General features: G+C 35.1%; 1 protein-coding gene across 16 annotated transcripts in view; it reads left to right on the top strand.

Annotated features, from left to right (window-relative positions):
• The window catches only part of LOC129808827 (twitchin), a 182,519-nt gene that overhangs the window by 135,866 nt on the left and 25,039 nt on the right, over positions 1-21,614 (top strand). For all 16 annotated transcript variants that reach the window (XM_055858737.1, XM_055858741.1, XM_055858739.1 and 13 more), the window contains 4 exons: positions 2,577-3,603; positions 8,365-8,963; positions 12,127-13,015; positions 17,839-19,165. In XM_055858737.1, coding sequence (XP_055714712.1) covers positions 2,577-3,603; positions 8,365-8,963; positions 12,127-13,015; positions 17,839-19,165 — 3,842 coding nt within the window. The remainder of the gene's footprint in view (positions 1-2,576; positions 3,604-8,364; positions 8,964-12,126; positions 13,016-17,838; positions 19,166-21,614) is intronic.

The raw sequence follows: 21,614 nt of genomic DNA, 5'->3' as shown, positions 1-21,614 counted from the left end.
ATTTTGGTAATAACAAAAGACTTTGTAAAACCACTCCTTCAGGGTGTAAAATTGAAGTTTCTCTAAAAATTACCAAAAAATGGTCTTAAAGCGAGGTTTTAAAAATTTGTATAAAATTTTGTAAATTGTATAAATAAATAAACAAAATATTAAAAAATCATTGACACCAGGCGATAGGCACCACTTAGGACTACAATTTTGCTCATTTAAGACATCCCGCTCCGGTCACTCTAAATGCATCATTTGTTGATTTTTGTCATTTACCAAAAATATGAAGTAGGGTGCAGGCATTACTTATGGCCATATTAAGGACATATCTTCTTACAGCTGTTGATCTTTTTAACCAATTAAAGCAAAATTTTAAAAGTAATTTCTTTCATGTACTTTCTTTCGATATATTCAAATGAATTTACTAGAACAATTTCTCAAACCCCGGAAAATATATGATTTTCCCAACCATGTAAAATTCATAACTTGTGGCCTCTTTTACGAACTTATGGCCGCTCGTGGCACAACCTATGGCCACAATTTCAAATGATATCAAACAAACTTAGTAATAAAATAATTTTAATACAAAAGAAAAGAAAAGCAGTTTAGGCACTTTCATAGGTTTTTATTATTTTTTCAACAATTTTTTCATAGATTTTACTCATAATATTATATTAGCAGACTACTAACATTGATTCTCTGCACAGTGGCCAGGCCAGTAATCCAACCTGTCTTTCACGATGGGAAAGCCACGTTTGGTTTAATGAAGAACCCAGCCCACAATATCCTCCTCTGTCTCTTCTCTTTTGGGCTTTATGAAAGCCTCCGTGATCAAATGTTTCTCCCGGAGAGTTTCCGGAGACTTGAATGCAAAGTTTGTGTGGGGATTGTGGTACAGCTGCAATGACTGGAATACTTTGGTCGTGGTCATTCTATTCTCAATGCTTCTCATTACTCCTTGTATCCTTTGAGTTCAATAATAATAGGGCTTTCTTCTTTTCGTATTTTTCATTGTCCTAAGAGGGGGAAAAGAGAAAAAGTTAGGTTATTTACAACAAAATGCAAGGTCATGGAAAAAATCAATAAGATTATACACAGTACTCATTTATAAACAATTTTATGTTACAATTTCAACAATTAAATTTTTGTTAGTAAACTCACATTTACTGAATCAAAATAACATGACTGACAACTCACTAAATAAAAAATCAAATATCTGTGAGGGTACCACACGTCAAATGCTGTGGCCACAAGTCAATATTCTTATCAAATTGGTCATAACTTATGGCCTTGTGATTATTTTACATTTTTTGTTTAAATAATCATCAAAATCAAGTGGAAAAAGAAAATATAGTTACTAAGAATATAAGTTTTAAAAATAGTACTAAATATTTTTGATTGAAGATATAAAATTTAGTCATTAAAAATTGTGAGATCGTTAGTGAATTTCTTAACGATTTGACGCATATTTGATAGTCACGCGCATCAGTGAAATAATTCCCACAAAATAATTAAAACTCTACCGAAATATAAGGGAAAATCAGTTTAAAAGTTTCATTTAATGATAGCACATCAAATATTCCTAATTTTGTGGTTCTTCGAGATTAATTAGTGGGAAAAAATTGAAGATATCTACGAGGTGGCCACAAGTATAGACTGGCCATAAGTAATGCCGCCACCCTACCTATTTTAGAGCAAATTTCCTAAAGATTTCTGAGAAAACCGTGTTGCATAGTAAATTCCTTTTTGCATCGGACTGAAATTTTAGTATGTTGTAGCCGCAGATCATACCTATTTATCAAACAAAAGAATATTTAAGTCGATCGATAACCCTTTACCCGAGCTATAAGGGGTCAAAGTTCGAATATTGACCGGCCTCTATCTCCGGTTCTAATTAACATATCGACCTAAATTTTGGCTTTTTGGTTTCGTCTCGATGACCACTTTCAGATGGAAGTTCAAAAAGTCACCACGGGTGGCGCTGCGATAGCGTCAAAATTCATCAAAATTCAAACCAATTTTTCTCAAAAACGCCTTTGTGCAAGTTAATCAAATTTAACTTTTCAATAGAAAGTAATGCAATGTCAATTAATACCCTGCCAGATATTGCTACTTGGTTATTATGCAATGAATCAGTTACCTATTTATTAATGATGTTGGACTAAGCTGGAAAAGTCACATCAGTCACCTTTCTCATGATTTAAGGGATCTTCTTAGATACTGTTACATGATTCGCAAATTGGGAACTGATGGGATTATGTTGTTCTATTACTATGCTACGATCGAATCTAGATTGAGATACGGTGTTTCTTTTTGAGGACGCTGTTGTTCTCACGTTTTAAGCCCAATTGTAGTTCTGCAGAAGAAAATGATACGCAATATTTCCAAAGTGGGTTGATATGTACGAAAAACCAAATTCTAAAACCTACTACCACTGACTTTATGTCAAACGCTGAAGATATTGTTTCATGCACACCATTTATTTTCTCCATGGGTCCCAGATGACCCAATCATCCTTAAAACGTTAAAATAAACAATTCATTTTAATTCATTCATAATCTTTTTTTCAATTTTTTTTTGTATTTCAGGTGGAAAAACTCGATACAGCATCCGGTAGATGGGTACCAGTTGGTCGAACAGATGGAAATGCAACGGAATTGGATGTTAAAGGTCTAACTGAAGGTCATGACTATCATTTCCGTGTTAAAGCCATCAATGATGAGGGTGAAAGTGAACCATTGGAGACAGAAGCATCAATAACAGCCAAAAATCCATATGAAGCACCTGGAAAACCAGGTGTACCAAAACCAGAAGATTGGGATGTTAATCGTGTTGATTTGGTATGGGATAAACCCAAAAATAATGGTGGTGCCCCAATAACTGGCTATATTGTGGAGAAAAAGGAGAAATTTTCGACAAATTGGGAAGAGGCACTTGTGACCGATGGTCCAGAACCAAAGGGTCGTGTTGAGGGTTTGAGAGAGGGTGCTACATATCAATTTAGGGTTCGTGCTGTCAATAAAGCTGGACCTGGTGACCCAAGTGATGCATCCCAACCACATGTTGCTAAAGCTAGATTCCTCAAGCCACTGATCAATCGAGAAAAACTACAGCCAGTTCGTGTACGGGCTGGACAACTTGTTAAATTTGACGTTGATGTCAAGGGTGAACCACCACCAACAATTACATGGAGTTTTGGTGGACAAAAACTCGATGCTGGTCCTGGATGTCGCATAGAAAATGAAGATTACAACACTAAAATGATGTTGAGTGATACATCGAGGGTCAATAGTGGTAAATATACTGTGACAGCTGTCAATGATAGTGGTAAGGATGAAGCTGATGTTGAGGTGACAATATTGGATAAACCGGGTAAACCCGAAGGACCACTTGAAGTTAGTGATGTTCACAAAGAGGGTTGTAAGCTCAAGTGGAAGAAACCCAAGGATGATGGTGGTCTACCACTAACAGCTTATGTCCTGGAGAAGCAAGATTTGACAACTGGACGATGGGTACCATGCGGAACGGTTGATCCATCGGCCACAGAGCATGATGTTAAAGGTCTTGAACCAGGACACAAATACAATTTCCGAGTCAAAGCTGTCAATGAAGAAGGTAAGGGTATTAGACATATTGAATTTGAATTTATTTCATCTCATTCTTGACCTTTTCCATCCCCCATGCGTCCACCGCCGTCTTAGGGTTGATTCCAACCTTCAGGACTAAACGGTGAAAATGTCCTTTCTCTGGTTGTTTGTTTCGGTTTTACAATATTTTTACATTTCATTGATGATATAAGAATCAGCCTAGTGGGGCGCCGTTCCTAGGTAGAAAACGCAATTCCTTGACCCCTATTTCAGGAGGTCAAATATCCGGTTTCAGCACATTTTCAAGCGTAAGTCACTACCTTGACTCTACGTGGAGGCGGTAAATAGTTTCTAATACGGTCAGCAGTCACGTCTAGAGATAACCCAGTTACAGATATCTGATCCGTATCCAGCCCAGGTTCAGTGTCACTTGACACAGCTTTGAGCTTCTTCATGTTCTCCATCCAATGGTCAATCTCAGAAATTATGCCCATTACACAAGTAACCATTTGGAGATTTCACTTCGGGATTGCACCGTGATTTAAGGACTTAAAAGGGACTAAAAAGGGGATGTAAAATTTATTTTTATTTTATTTATTTATTTATTTATTTAATAATAACACTGCTTTTGAGCTGGTGCTCTTGAAAGCAAAAAAAAATACATGTATAAAGATATAAAGATTTGTCAGAAAGCTATACTAATAAGCGTCCACCGCTGTCTTAGCGTTGGTGACCAACCTCCAGAGCCAAACGGTGGAAATGCTCTTTCTCAGGTTGTATAATCCATCTGCATCATTAAAAAAAATCTTTCTGACGTTTTAAACAATTAAAAAAAAAGCAAATTAAGATGCCAAAAAGGTTTGGATAAGCCGCCGTTTCTCCTCTCTGGGAAGTTCATTCCAGAGAGTAATTCCCTCAACAAAGAGAGAATTGTGGAGAATGCGGCTCCCCGATCTGGGCACAACGAGACACGAAGACCTAACGGATGGACCCGGAAGAAGAAATTCAGCTAAATATTTAGGCTGACGAAATTTGAGAACACGAGATATGAAATCGACAGCTCGTGACTGCAGGAAGACTGGCAAGGTACTTCCCAAAACTCGGACGTAGTAAGGGGATACGTGATCAAAGGGATGGAGATTGAAAATATAGCGAATGCAATTATTAAAAGTAATAGTCAGCCGCCTCATAGAAGCTGCATCACAAGAAAAAAAGAGTTCAGCACCATAGGAAAAAAGGGGAAGGAGCAGGGCACGAACTAATAACATTCGAGTATCCTGAGGAGTGAAGTACTGATGCCTTCTAAGGGTATAAAGGGAAAAGTTAACTCTTTTACTTATGTAGGAGATATGGTCGTCCCAAGCCAAAGAATCATTGAAAATAATTCCAAGATTTTTGGCTTTATGGACGTAAGGTATAATCTCACCATTGAGATAAAGAGGAAGCGGATCAGGACGGTGTCTCCCACTTGTTATTAGCAAAGCCTGAGATTTACCCGGATTGAGAAGAAGATCATTATTCATGGCCCACTGAGAAACCAGATGAAGTATCTCATTCGCTTTATTAAAGCATGCATCAGGTGCTAGTGGATCACCGAAGCAATAGATCTGCAGATCATCTGCATAAAAATGAAAATTAACATTGTTTTTACTCAAAGTTGAAGCTAAATCGTTTATATAAATAGAAAAAAAGAGAGGGCCTAGTACTGATCCTTGACCAATACCCCTACAGAGTGACAAAGTTGCGGACATCTCACTGTTAAATTTAACAGAAAATTATTCTAAAATCGGTTATTAACTGGTTCATTACCGATGAAGACCGATGCAGACGGGTTCGAAATTACAATATCTTTCCAAAAAACCCAATGGAGAATGGTCAAATCCGGTCCCGGAATCGCCACGAACGGGACCTATGTCAATGGATAGACATTGGTATAAGTAACAACTTTTGTTCTAGGACCAATGTTCTAAACCATGGAGGAAAAATTCTAGAGCATAAAAACTATTTCTTAGAAGAAAGAATGGTCAAAAGTATATGGGCACCTGTTCACCTTTATCCAGAGATGAGAGTAGGCGCATTTTGGAGATACTGGTATAAGATTTAAAAAATCTCGGGACGCAGGACGATAAACGCTGGGAGTCCTTGTAAAAAGGCCTTTATCCTTCCGAAAAATCGCTGTTTTGACAACGAATTACTCAAGAACGACTAAAGCGATCTTGATGAAATTCGGTATAGGGTCAGTGTATTACTTAAACTTTTTATCCATGCATACCACCCCCTCCCCCAACCCTCCATCCTGGTAGCCCCCATACAAAATGAGAGCATTTTACTTTATAACTCCTTTCTGAGAAAAGGTATTTCCAACAATCCTCGCGAAGAACTTTTTGACCGATCTTGATTGAATGAAAAAATTGAATAAGTAATAACGTTAACAATAATTTTCTATATTTTTTTTATTTCATTATTCGCCTCATTAAGATCTGTTGGTACGTGAAAGAAAGAAACATATCCTCATTGTATAATCTAATTAGCAAAAGTGGTGATTTTTTTATATTGTAATTAAGGGTTTGGAGTTCCTTCTCAATTTATCTACAGAAGTTGTACTAATATACAATTCAGTGGATTAATAACAATTTGTGCAAAGGAATTCTTTCTATATTGGGACTTTCAGACAGGTGGGTGATGGGGTGGTATGCCAGTTAAAGAGTCTTGTCTAAGCTTTGTTCCCATATCGAATTTCAGCTTCACACAGAAAAATGGAAAATTCTTAAACAGAAACACCTAGGAATTTAATTTCAAATCCCATCCAATGAATGCCAATGCCCTAATTCTAAATCCTTGATCATTTAGTTTTAGTTGCAATTTACAAATCTGTAGACATTTTTCACTTTCCAGCTAATGCTGAACTTAAGTTCTCGATCTCTTAACTTGAAAGACCTAGGGATTCTAGCCCATTTCTTTCGCTCATAGATTCTAAACTTAAACGCCTCGGGGATTCACGTCCAATTTAAGTTCCCAGGATCTTATATATTCTTAAATTTAGAGTCAAAATTTTTCTGTGTGTTTGTACCTCTTCTCAGAAAGAAGTCGTAAAATAAAATGGCCTCATTTTGTATGGGGGCTACCAAAACGGAGGTTGGAGGGAGAGGGTGGTATGCATGAATAAAAAGTTTAAGTAATACAATGACCCTATACCGAATTTCATCAAGATCGCTTTAGTCGTTCTTACGTAATTTGTTGTCAAAACAGCGATATTTCAGAAGGACAAAGGCTTTTTTTAAAAGGACTCCCAGCGTTTATCGTCCTGGGTTCTGGCAATTTTTTAATCTTATATCAGTACCTACAAAATGCGCCTACTCTCGTTTGTGGCGATTCCGGGACCAGCGCCCATATAGTTTTGACCATTCTCCTTTAACCACATCGGTTATATAATCGGTTAACCAATGGGCCCTCCAAAGTAGTTAAACTTTCACCTTCAATAATTCAAAATGGCGAATTTTCCGGTCATAGGTATGTTTGGGCGAAATGTTCGCCTGGACTAGCTCTAAAACATATCCGAAAATCATTGAAAAAGCTTGGGCCAATTTTTTGCAAAATTGGAAAAACTTTGTTTTTCGGGAATGTTAATAATATGGGATGTAAAATTATTCAAAAATCGGTACTTAACCGGTTCATTACCGATTATGACCGATGCAGTCGGGTTCAAAATTTCAATATCTTTCCAAAAAATCCAAATTTAACCAAATCGGTTGAAAAACGGATCCTCCAAAGTAATTGAACTTTGACCTTCAATAATTCAAAATGGCGAATTTTCCGGTCATAGATATGTTTGGACGAAATGTTCGCCAGGACTAGCTCTAAGACATATCCAAAAATTATTGAAAAAGCTTGGGCCAATTTTTTGCAAAATTGGAAAAACCTCATTTTTAACCTATTTTTGAGGGATAGGGAACGTATGAAAGGGGAGGGGGGGAAATGAAGAGGTTGGGCACGAGATAATGTCATTTGAGGAAAGGTCACCGAAGACCGGAAGTCGATATCTCTTACCGTTTAAGCTCCAGAACAGTGCAAAGTTGAAAAAAAGTCGATTATATAACTGCTCTCTCTTTGAGTTCGAGCAGTAAAATTAGGGAATCCGCTGCCTATTCCAGCATTGATATCATAAAAAGATTTGAGAAGAAGATTCTGCGAATGATCGTCGATGCACTGTGGTACGTGCCGAATTCTTTAATCAAAAATAATCTGCAAGTTCTCACTGTCCAGGAAGAAATACGACAATATGCTGTTAAACATAGAGAGAGATTGCTGGATCACTCCAATGCACTTGCGAGGAATTTGCTGTTTTTCAAGGCCAAAAGAAGACTCAAAAGGAAAAGGGTGATGGACTTTGCCAATTTGTAAAAGTTTGTTGTTTTTTTTCTACACGTGTGTTGGGTATTCCATTGGGCATATCTTCTCCTTAGGTCCATTCGATCGTGTTTCTCCATTTGTTGATGGAGTTGTTGGGTGGTTTTATTTATGGTACTCCAGGGTGTCTTTTATGCCTACTTGTTCGGGGTTCGTCTGCCCGGGTTCGTGGTTTGCTGGTGCAAAAGTCTCTCTCAGATATTCTGTACAGAACTCTCTTCTACCGAGCAGTCATTCTGTACAACGAGACACCCAGAAAAGTTAAAGCATCTTTTTTCTTCCTTTGATTGTAAAGGGGGCAATCCTATTTTCAGTTAATAAATTATAATTATTATTATTATTTGACTTACAATATGTCTTTGTTATTCTCTACTATTTCTAGGTGAATCTCCACCATTGGAAACTGAAGGTAGTATCCTGGCAAAGAATCCCTATGATGCACCAGCAGCTCCAGGTCTTCCAGATATTGTCGATTGGTCCGAAAATATGGTTAAATTGAAGTGGGAACCACCAATACGTGATGGTGGTGCCCCCATAACAGGCTATCAAATTGAGGTTATGGACAAAGATTCAGGACAATTTGTTAAGGCTGTCGATGTACCAGGAAATAAATGTGAAGGTGTTGTACCTAAACTTGAAGAAGGTCAAGCCTATAAATTCCGGATACGAGCTGTCAATAAAGCTGGTCCGAGTGATCCGAGTGAATCAACAAATTGGCATACAGCAAAGGCAAGATTCCTCAAACCACGCATTGATCGTACAAATCTCAATCCAATAACTGTTAAAGCTGGCCTTGGTACAGCACTCGATGTCAATATTATTGGTGAACCACCACCAAAGGTAACATGGCTGTTTGGGGACAAAGAAGTTGAAACTGATGCCAATTTGCGAATTGATAATGTTGACTACAACACCAAATTCTTCATAATGCGCGCCAAGAGGGCACAGAGTGGCAAATACACCATTATTGCCAAGAATGAAGTGAGTATCTCTTTTTTTTTGTTTGGAATTGAATAAACTAGCAGTAAAAAGTCAAATTTGGTCAGCTAAAAATTCGAAATGATCAGTAAACAATAAAAAAATGGTCAGTAAAAAATAAAAAAAAAGAGCAGTACTTTATTAAAAGCGGTCAGTAAAAAATGAAAAGTTGTCAGCAAAAAATTAAACATGATCAGTAAAAAGTAAAAGATGATCAATAAAAAACAAAAAGTGGTCAGTAGAAAATAAAAAGTGGTCAGCAAAAAATTAAAAATGATCAGTAAAAATATTTAAAAAAGCAGCAAAAAATTAAAAATAAGCAGTGAAAAAAAATTGTCAGTAAAAAACAAAAAATGGTTAGCAAAAAATTAAAAAGTGATCAGTGAAAAATAAAAAATGGCCAGTAAAAAATTAAAATTGAGCAGTAAAAAATAAAATTTGATCAGTAGAAAATCAAAAGTGGTCACTAGAAAATAAAAAGTGGTCAGTGGAAAATAAAAAGTTGTCAGTAAAAAGTAAAAAAAAATAGCAGTTAATAATAAAATGTGGTTAGTAAAAGATAAAAAGTGTCGAGTAAGAAACCAAAAATGGTCAGTGAAAAAATAAAATTTGATCAGTAAAAAATAAAAAGTGATCAGTAAAAAATAAAGTGATCAGTAAAAAATAAAGTGATCAGTAAAAAATTAAAAATGAGCAGTAATTTTCTTCATTTTCAAGTGAAATTTCGCACATCTTGAGCCTAAAGGAGACTTTAATAGGGTGTCAAGTATGAGGCCAATATCTCTCATAGTTACCAAGGGTTTGCGAAATCTTTGTTTTTTTCCATTTCGTTTTTTTTCCAATTTATCTTTGGAATCTTTGTCTTCGGTAACCTTTCCCAAGGAGCATTTATCGCCATAAATGAGTAGAGATGTCTGATATCTATACGAAAATGATGGCGAAGACTTTACAAATTTCGTCTATATAACCGCATAAAACAGGCCCATATTCGGGTGAATGGGGAATTTTTATAGCCGAAATATAACAATTTTTTATTTCAGAGTTAATCAAGTCATCGTGTACGGTAAAATGTATTGATTATGACTAAATATAATATAATCACCCTGTAATGTCAGTATTATAACTACCGGCTGAAGAGCTGTCATTTCTTTGGAATTTTTCTATAAAACTTACTCAAATACTTTCCTCGAATCAATTATTATTTGTCCTCATCAATTCAGTGACATTTTGTATGCCTCGTGCACTTTTATAGCGTATGAAACTTTAATGCAATGAGTATTTTCCGTTAGAGGATACAATTTTAGTGAACAATATAACATTTCCGACTTGAAATTCGTAATAGAAAGCTGGGAAATTAAAGAAAAGAAAATTGTGTGGTTTTATTGCTTTTCCAGCATATCATTAAAAAAAAAATGATAGATCTCAGGTTTTTATTGAGTCTATTGATAGAATACATCACTTGCAACACAATTCTGGACAAATATCGGTGCTCGTCAATGTTTTTTGCATACTTTTTCCATTAAATTGAGTTTGCCATCACCTATTTTCTGTAATTTTCCACGCCATAATCCTATTTTAGTTCCGATAAAATAAAATTAAGATATTATAACCTGATAGAGCAAGAAATGCGGAAGAAAATACGTCTTTACACATTTTTGTTATTTTATCTACATTATGTCGTACAGTATATTTACAATTCAGGTTCTTTACAACAATAATGTAACTACACAACATTAAGTGTCAAAACAGGACAATTTTATGATTTTGGTGAACTTTTTCGATATTTCTGGGCACATTTTCTGCAACTCAGTTTTACAACAAATGATTAGAAAAGTGTGTTCTAACGCTTTCATTCCCGCTATACACTGCAATTAAAGAAAGATATTTTTAGCAAACAAACACAGTATTAATTGACTATTTATCCGTGAATTTTCCTTATCTTCCTAAATTTTATCACTTCTAACTCAGTACTCCACTCTAATGCTGGCATTGGTGCACTTTCATACTCTAATTTTGTGAAACACATCACTTTTTTCACAAATTTAAACTCAGAGATGTATCTCTGATTAGTAAATAAAGCAGATTTTGACAAACTGGCAGTGTTATATAAAAAGAACACAAGTTGGACATAACTTGTCTCCTTTACGGAACAAATGTAACTAAAATATATCAAAACATGATGTTCATACAATTTAACCACATTATGTGAATATAACACCAAGAATATGTAAAGTAATTATACTTTCGATATTTTCGACATAGATTTACACATTTTCACTCAAAAATGGATTATATTATGACTTATTTATGGATTATAAAAACATGTAGTCATAATTTTAAGGGGAAATACCAATATATTAACTCGAATTTATCAAATAAAACGTATTGTTTATATTAATAGAAAATAACTGATATTTTCTATACATTTTTTAGTTAAGTTATTTTTATAGCATACAACGCACATAATTTTCAGATAATATACCTTCATAATGTTCATACATTATAGTTTTTAGTAATAGCTTGATTACGTTGAAAATATGTTGGTTAAATTTGAGACATACATTATTTAGATATCAAATGCCGCTTGGGTAGTATTGAAATTGCTCGACGGCTTCCACTTTCTTTGCGATTGTGGTACTTGTCCTCGCTCTCTTCATTATGGATCACAATTATCACAACTACTCAATAAAGTTTGCCAAATAATTATGCCAACATTTCGTATCACGTACTAAAAAACATAACCCAACTTAAAATCAGTGTTTTGAAATCAACGGTCGATAAATTGTGGACTATAGAGCGATGGCTTATAGCGGGACTCTACTGTAAATAAGATCTACAGATAACAGGCTACTAATTTGCAAAAAGAAAAATTTAAAAAGTAATTTTTTATCGTTTTTTTTTGCACCGGTTTCTCGAACATACGTGAGACAACAAACTTTTGACACCCACTGTATCTACTAATCAATTCGATGATTTTACTGACCAAATTTAACTTTTTACTGACAAATTTTTTTTACTGATTATTTCAAATTATTTGCTGATCAAATTTGATTTTCTGCTGACGACTTTTGACTTTTTACTGACCATTTGTTTTTTGTCTTTTTTTTTGGACTTTCCTTGGGTAACTTGATTAAATCTTTGGGATTTGTTTTTGAAATACTTATAGGTTGGTGAGGATCGTGCTGAAGTTGAAATAACAGTCCTGGGTAAACCATCGAAACCCAAAGGACCTCTCGATGTATCCGATGTGACAAAACATGGATGCAAACTAAAATGGAAGAAACCAGAGGATGATGGTGGTGTACCGATTGAATATTACGAAATTGAAAAGTTGGATCCATTGACAGGTCAATGGATACCATGTGCCAAGAGTACCGAACCTGAAGCAAATATAACAGGACTACAGGAAGGTAAACCCTATAAATTCCGTGTAAAAGCAGTCAATAAGGAAGGTGATTCGGAACCACTGGAAACAGAGGGTACTATCATAGCTAAAAATCCATTTGATGAACCTGGTAAACCAGGTAAACCCCAACCACAGGATTGGGGAGCGGACTTTGTTGATTTGGAATGGACACCACCAAAAGATGATGGTGGTGCTCCAATACAGAAATATGTTATTCAAAAGAGAGATAAGGCTGGTCGTGCCTGGACAGATGCAGCAACTGTTCCCGGTGATAGGACAAAAGCAACAGTTCCAAATCTCGAAGAAGGACACGAATATGAATTTCGTGTTGTGGCTGTCAATAAGGCTGGACCAGGTGAACCATCTGATGCATCACGATCAATTGTTGCCAAACCCCGTCATCTGGCACCACGAATTGATAGAAAGAATCTGCAGAAGAAGGTTGTACGCAGTGGACAGATGCTGCGAATGGAAGCTGATGTAACTGGTGAACCACCACCAAAAATCGTTTGGACACTCAAAGATCAACCACTCAAAACGGGTGATCGACTGAAAATTGACTCAGAAGACTACAAAACTACATTTATAATGCAGAAATGCGTGAGAGCTGATACGGGAACATATGTGGTTACTGCAACCAATGATTCAGGTAAGAATACACTTCCTTTTTGAATTTGTTATCTATCCAAGTGGCAAAATAATCGTAAGTTAACGTTATTCGCACGTCAGTAAAAAGGCAAATACACATTAAACTGACGTAAGAGTTGCGAAAACGTAAATTTTCCCAAAAAACTCGCGTCACGTAAGTTTACTAACGAAAAACTTACGTGTTTCTCACGTCAGTTGAAGTGAGTTGAAAATGTCAAATTTGAGGTTATGTGAAATAAGTTTTGCGTGGACTATAAATTAGATTTATTTTTCTTTTGTATTTCCTCAATAATATTGCATTACAGTAACTTCTGCAACAAATTCCATTTATTTCACAATAAATGACATTGATATCGCACGTTTATTACTACAACGACGTATCTCGGTTTTTGTCGATTTTGAGTTATTATTGTTTTATAATAGGAAATTTATTAAATATTCATTATATGTAATAATCTCAACAACTTTGTTAGAAATATTTTTAATAATTTCAATTATTTGTCAAGCCTGCAAAATAAAAGTAGCGAACAAGTGGCGTATGATTATTTACCTGGAGGCCTTTAGTGTCACAATGGCATTTTTCGTGGAATTATACGCTACTATTCCACTGATGATAAATCCTACGCCACTGTATCACTAAATGGCGTTAATTTTTTTTGACATTTAGTGTAGTTGCGTGTAGTTATTTGGTTTACAGAGAAAAGTCGCAAAGATTTTGTGAATAATATTATGATTTATTGTGATTAATCTTTAAAAAAATGGGATTGCTAAATAAAAGATGACAAAGCGTCCCAGCTTTGCGAAATGCTCGAATTCACGAGAAAGTCTTCTTCGTTAGCATATTTTTTGTACGCACATAGGGTTACTGAAGATTTAATCGTGTTTATAGACAATGAGAAAGCCATTAAGAAATTATTTAACCCATTCCTTACCATGGTATTATACATCATACGCAAACTGAGTGATTTTAGATGATTTATTCTTGGGTAATTGTTATCTGAATTGCTGTTGGGAATGAATTTTTAGCTACTTTAGTCCTTCAATTAATTGGAAATACATTTTGTTGTTCTTTTCTCGCTTTGTGGAAATTCATGCAAAATTTTTGCACAAAATGGCGGATGAAAAATTTGGCATCCCGTCGAATTTGTTCAAATTGGCCTTCAGTCTCTTTCCTAATTTGATTTCCGGTTGCCAATTTGTGTTCTTGGATAGTTACTCTATCCAAAATCAATGGAGTTTGCAAAGAATTAATGTAAAGAATTTAAATTCAGTGACCGTTAAGACGTGTCTTTGACAGTGGCTCCCCGCGCCACCATAATGGATAAAAATTCTTTCTTTTTAAGAAAAAGTGCGAAAAACAATTTTATCATTAATTTTTAAAACAGAGCTATTACCGTTACTTTCCCAATCCATCACCGATTGTGACCGATGCAGTCGGATTCAGAATTTCAATACCTTTCCAAAAAATCCAAATTTAACCAATTCGGTTGAAAAATGAGACTTCCAAAGAAGTTGACTTTTGACCTTCAATAATTCAAAATGGCGAATTTTCCGGACATAAGTATATTTGGGCGAAATGTTCGCCAGGACTAGCTCTAAAACATATCCGAAAATCATTGAAAAAGCTTGGGCCAATTTAGAGAAAAATCGAAAAACATTTTTCTTAGGGAATATTACTAAAAAGGGGATGTAAAATTATTCTAAAATCGGTTATTAACCGATTCATTACCGATGATGATCGATGCAGACGGGTTCGAAATTACAATATCTTTCCAAAAAATCCAAATTTAACCAAATCGGTTGAAAAACGGATCCTCCAAAGTGATTGAACTTTGGCCTTCAATAATTCAAAATGGCGAATTTTCCGGTCATAGATATGTTTGGACGAAATGTTCGCCAGGACTAGCTCTAAGACATATCCAAAAATCATTGAAAAAGCTTGGGCCAATTTTTTGCAAAATTGGAAAAACCTCATTTTTGACCTAATTTTGAGGAATAGGGAACGTATGAAAGGGGAGGGGGGAAAATAAAGAGGTTGGGCACGAGATAATGTCATTTGAGGAAAGGTCACCGAAGACCGGAAGTCGATATCTCTTACCGTTTAAGCTCCAGAACAGTGCAAAGTTGAAAAAAAAGTCGATTATATAACTGCTCTCTCTTTGAGTTCGAGCAGTAAAAGTACTGCTAAATCGTACGATAAAGCGCGTGACGGTGATCACAATTGCTGTTCTGAAAAACGCTACAGGCAGACCTAGGATATCCACTCAGAGGGTTTATAACAGCATTGTAAGTATCTCTGATAGTGACCGAATGATGTCTGCATTATAAATTGAAAGACAGTTGGTTGATGAAGAGGCACAGGTCCCTGTTACAAAAACAAGCCCATTTTGAAAGAAAATGGTAAGAATATTTAGGTGACTCAGAATATTCCATTGGTAAACAAGATCAATCTGAATAAAAGATTGTAGATTTACTTGAAACATGTTAAACAAGTAAAACTACAACCTTTTATCCAGATTAAACTACCTAACCAATAGAATATTGCTTGTCACCCAGATATTGTGACCATTTTCATTTAATATGGGCTTGTTTTTGTAACAGTAGGGACCTGTGTCCTTTCAGCAACCAACTGACTGCGAATTTTTGAAGTAGACATCATAGAGTCACTATCAGAGATACTTATAATGCTGTTATCGACCCTCTGAGTCGAAACCCTAGGTCTACCAGTGGCGTTTTTTAGATGTAGTCGTACCTAATCATCAGATATTTTGACGATTTTATGTATATTTTGTAGAGATTTTCCATTAATTTAAACAATAGACGACGAAGATTCATTCCGACAGTATTTCTGGACGATTTCCCACCTTTTAACTTTTTGTAAATTTGGCATTTTTAACCTAAATTAGAAATTATCAAAAAACAGATTATTTCTTCTCTTCTATAATTACTTTAATATACATATATTTACAATTAACAACTTTAAGAAATGTACAAACCCACCATTTGCCTCTCAAATGACATAAACACAAAATGTAACCGGTTTACATAAAGTTGGTTGCACGTTTTCACCATTTTGAATTAGTTTTTTTAATGAGGCAACAAACTTTTGATTTTTCAAAAATTACCAACTTTTGGAAAACAATAATTTTTTATATGAAATAAAATTAATTATTATTTTTTAAATAAAGTAAAGTATCCTCTATTCGACCGCCTCTCTATTCGACCACCATAGGTTCCTCAGGTCGACCAGGCGAAATATTTGTTCAAATTATTTACATTTGCAATAATATTTGGCGAATAGTTTAACATCATAGGGTCAATTATTTCATAATTAATACAAATCAGTGAAAATTTCATAGAAATTGACCATAGAACACTGAAAAAAGCACTTTTCCGAAGCGTTAAAAGTATTTCTTAGATAAAAATTCGCGATTTTTCATCAATTTATGGCATTCTTATTGATATTCTTAATTGTTTTCTTAAGGAATTATTTCAATTATTATTCTTACAGATTACTTGAGAATTCAAATTTTGAGTCTAATCGCAAGTTTAGGACTTTATCTTTATTCTGTGCAAAAATTTTAGTTCCACGATTAAGTTAAATATTAAATTTAAGGTCTTAAAATTGAATGTGCATTTCAAATATAATGTTCCTCAATTCGACCTGTCGACGAATCATAGGAAGTGGAGTTTTTTCAGTTAAATGATTTACTACTTTTAAATAAATTCATAAAACTGAGTTTTCCTATTTTATATTAATGATTGACTTAATTTTAAGCGTTATTCATGAAGTGTTAGAAAGCCAAAGTTAAATGCATGACTTTATAGTTTTGTGGTTTATTTAATTTCTTAGAAAAAATGGGTGGTCGAGTAGAGGAACCCCAGGCGGTCGAGTAAAGGCACTCTGATATCAGAGTGGTCGAGTAGAGGAACACATCGCATTTTTAAAACAGTTTAATTTTTTTGTAATTTAAAATTATATTATGTCTAAATGAAGTTCCCCATAAGATAGATAAGGATCTATTCTATAGTTTTAGATAAAAACCCTATCAAAAAAGACAAATTATAACTGTTTTTTCATAAGTTTTTTACAAAACATCTCCTTAAGTGGTCGACATAAGGTCCTTTACCTTACATAAATAAAATCTACGGATTACAAGCAAATAATTTGCAAAAAGAAAAATTCGAAAAAGTAATTCTTTCTATCATTTTTTGCACCTGGTTTCCCGATCATACGTGAGGCAACAAACTTTTGGCACGTACTGTATGTATCGATAGAGGACCCTCCGGTGATGACCAGTGAACCAAAAGCTCTGGGCAAGATTGAAGAAGTGTTTTTCTTCGTGAAGTTACTTCAAATCCACTGGGCATCACCGGAGAGTTCTCTATCGATTTTCCCAATGATCAGTACCACTCTGACTCATTGGCATAGGTCCTGGGGTGACATGATAACTTATTTTCGATACTATCGACTGTCGATTCTGAAAAATTTAAACGATAGCAGGACTTCCTGGAACTAATATAGATATTTATCAACAGTCACATTCTTTTAAGAATGTCACAACCAATGGCCCAATAATGCGTAAAAAGTCGACATTCGCTTAATCTAGCAGATATAGATTTATCGATACTATCGATTCGATAGTGTCGAAAAGTTATCATTCAACCCCTGTTCGTGGTGATTCCGGGACCGGATTTGACCATTCTCCTTTACAATGAAGGAATCGTACCTCTAAAAGCTGATCGAGGCTTATCACTGGCTTTTGTCTGTGTTGAATTCTATGTTTTGTGCTAATATTTGCATCTGTTCTCTTAACTTCACAGGAAAGGATCAGGTTGAGGTTGAAGTTCAGGTGCTCAGTAAACCGTCAAAGCCCAAAGGACCCCTAAAGGTTAGTGATGTCACTGCACAAGGGTGCAATCTTAAATGGGATAAACCAGAAGATGATGGTGGTGAACCAATTGATCATTATGTTGTTGAACGTATGGATACGGAATCTGGTCGTTGGGTACCAGTAACCACGTCAAAGACACCCGAAGCTGATGTAACAGGTCTCAATGAGGGTAAAGATTATCTATTTAGGGTTAAAGCTGTCAATGCTGAGGGTGAAAGTGAACCACTTGAGACTGAAGCTGCAATTACAGCTAAGAATCCCTATGATGTAGCTGATACACCTGGTAAGCCAGAATTTAAGGATTGGAGCAAAAATCATGCTGATCTTAAGTGGACACCACCAAAGGAAGATGGTGGTGCTCCTATCACGGGATACATTGTTGAAAAGAAGGATCCATTTAGTGGTAAATGGCAGAAAGTTGTTGAGACAAAGGGACCAAAGTGTGAAGCTAGAGTACCAGATTTGGTTGAAGGTGAAAAGTACCAATTTCGTGTTAAGGCTGTCAATAAGGCTGGACCAAGTAAACCAAGTCAAGCATCAGAAGTACTAACTGCCAAAGATCGTTTTGCCGCACCCAAAATTGATCGGACTAATCTTAAGGATTTGACCGTTAAAGCTGGTCAACATATTAAATTGGACGTAAAGGTGACAGGTGAACCACCACCAAAGAAAGCCTGGTATCTCAATAAGGCCAGACTGGAACCGAGTTCAGAGGTAACAGTTGAAGTTGAAGATTACCGGACTAAACTCTATATTCCCGTTGCTGCTAGATGTCATTCGGGAAAATTAGTGATTAAGGCTGAAAATGAATCGGGCAAGGATGAAGCATCAATTGATGTTATTGTCCTGGATAGGCCATCGAAGCCCGAAGGTCCACTTAAGGTGTCGGATGTCCATAAGGAGGGATGCACCCTCAAATGGAATCCACCACTTGATGATGGTGGTGCACCTGTTGAGCAGTATGTTGTGGAGAAACAGGATACAGAAACAGGACGCTGGGTACCTGTTGGTAGGTGTAAAGAACCCAAAATGGAAGTTGGCAATTTGGTACCTGGTCAGGAGTACAAATTCCGCGTGAGTGCAGTTAATGCTGAAGGTGAGAGTGAACCATTGGAGACAGATCATTCAATTATTGCCAAAAATCCATTTGATGCACCCGGAACACCCGGACAACCCGAACCAACGGATTGGGATAAGGATCATGTTGATCTGAAGTGGACACCACCAGATTCAGATGGTGGATCACCAATAACTGGGTAAGTTCAGATTCAATTTACCCTAAATATTTACTCTCCTTTGAGTCAGTCGCTTCTGTTGGATCTTTGTAGTCTTGTTCCTCAATCTTTGAAGGTCCAAATTCATGATGAATTCAACTTGTATTGTGGGTCATCTCTCTCTTTGATTCTTTAAATTTCAATCTTATTCAGATTCTTTACATAACGTCAATTACAATGATCTTTCCTCAGTTTCTAGGACTCAGTTTGATGATTTAGGACATTGAATGTCTTCTCGAACTGGGTTATTTTTTATGGCAATTTTGTTATCAAGGGTGACTTCAATGTCAATCTCATTCCAAAATCTTCTCTAGCCAAGAAGTTCTTGGCTTCTCTTTCACTTATATATCACTTTTCTTTCAGTCCATCCAAATCCTTGATATTTTGGTTTAAATACAAAATTTGTATAATTTCACGAATTTGATTCAAGATAACTGAATGGCGTCCCCCAACTTTAGCTCTAAATCGAATTTGCATGCACTCCGAGTTAGCTCACATTAAGAATCCCACCTACGTAAGCCAGTTAGGATTATCTGTCCCTGGTATTTTCAAATGCATAAATAGTATTTATGGAATACTGACAATTCATTTGCAAACAGAAAAAAAATTTAAGAAAGTATTTTTTTTATTATTGTTTCAACCTGATTCCTCGAGTATAACTTTCTGAAGATTTTTTTGGCCGATACAGTACTTATGAAGTGTTAAATTAATTATTGCACTCGTACATTTGGTCTCATACAGACTTTCCAACACAGTTTCAATAAATTATAAACGATAATACAGTGCCCGCTCTCTAATCCAGATCGGCATAATCCGGACGGGTTATCGACGGTTACATTTCAAATAATTTTGAGGTCATGTAGGTATGCATATGTGTTCAGCTATAAAAATGTGATGTTTTTGTTTAATAAATGAAGTATAATACGCTGCTGGCAATAATCATAGCTCCACTTTTTCATATTGGAAAAACTTTGAAAAAAAAAATTGTTGGAAAAAAATAAAAAAAATAATTTAAAGGTATTTTCAAACCGATATGAAAAATTGCCATTTGAATTTCATACCGTTAGAACTGTGACTATTGCTGAACAATGCTGACTGCTTAGTCTCATCATGTCCTGTTGATTTCGTCGCAAACCAGAATACCAAGTGACTAAGGGGGTCTTTAGAATACTGGAACAAAAAATTATCAAAAAGAAGTTTTTTGCAGTTTGATGAACAGAAGGTGTTTTACCTAATTTAAGTGGTACAAAATTATTTTTTTCGAATAAAATAATTGATAGGTCTTGTCTTAACTTGTTTTCTGTCTGAAAAAATAATTTTAAACCACTTAAATGACGTAAAACAACTTCTACTCATCAAACCGCAATAAGCTTCTTTTTGATAATTTTTTATTTCAGTATTATGAAGACCACCTTAGTCACTTGGAATTCTGTTTTGGGGTAAAATCAACGGAACATGATAAGACTAAGCAGTCAGCATTGTTTTACATCAAATTTCGGTAGAAAAATTGATTTTTCCGACTGTAACACGTAAAATTGCACACTTTTGCCTCTAACAAAAGAAGATTTTTAGCCCTGGGAGTGGTTTAAAATGCATATATGTCGGCTGTATGGACAAATTCGGATGAAAGGTGATAGGATCTTGTCATTTTATGGAAATTTTTTGGTTGTCAATTTCCATCCCATTCAAGACCTTTATTAATCCCTTATTTTTGTTCATTAAACATTTTTCTTACAAAATTTCAACAAAATTCATGAAAAACTTTATTAAAATGATTCTAATTAGCTTAATAAAGTTATTAATTAAATTACTAAAAGATATTTACCTTCACTGATTGAAAATAAATACCCTGGAGCCAATTTTATTGAGTGGAGCTATAATTATTGCCACCCGAAAATCGCCATTTTGATAAAGATTCTATCACAATACTCACTATTCTAACGGTATAAAATTCAAATGGCAATTTTTCATATCGGTTTGAAAATACCTTCAAATGATTTTTTTTTTCCAAAAAATTTTTTTTTCAAAGTTTTTCCAATATGAAAAAGTGTAGCTATGATTACTGCCAGCAGTGTAGCATAGAATTCTCTAATTATGTCATATTAATCTTCTTTAAAACTTTTATTCTAAATCTACCAAAAAAAAAACTTGTAGGGGAAGTACTCATAATTTTGGACAGTCTGCTTATAAGCATCGATGTTCCAAGTTTGAAGTGCGATATTTTCAATACTATTTGACATTTCTTGTTACTCTCTTTTCAGAAGGGTTGTTTAGAAACTTAGCAAGCTATTTATCGTCTTATTTTTATTAAAATTAGTTTTAATACGTTTAAAAATGAATTGATATGTAGAGGTGAATTTGGCTCTTATTTTGGACAACTTGTTTATTAATTTCGCCAACTTGGCTGTAAATTTGGACAGCTAATCCGCCT

This window comes from Phlebotomus papatasi, chromosome 5, assembly GCF_024763615.1.
Source record: "Phlebotomus papatasi isolate M1 chromosome 5, Ppap_2.1, whole genome shotgun sequence".
Classification (NCBI taxonomy): domain Eukaryota; kingdom Metazoa; phylum Arthropoda; class Insecta; order Diptera; family Psychodidae; genus Phlebotomus; species Phlebotomus papatasi.
The sequence above is the reverse complement of the archived record's forward strand: the minus strand, read 5'-3'. Positions and strand labels throughout refer to the sequence as shown.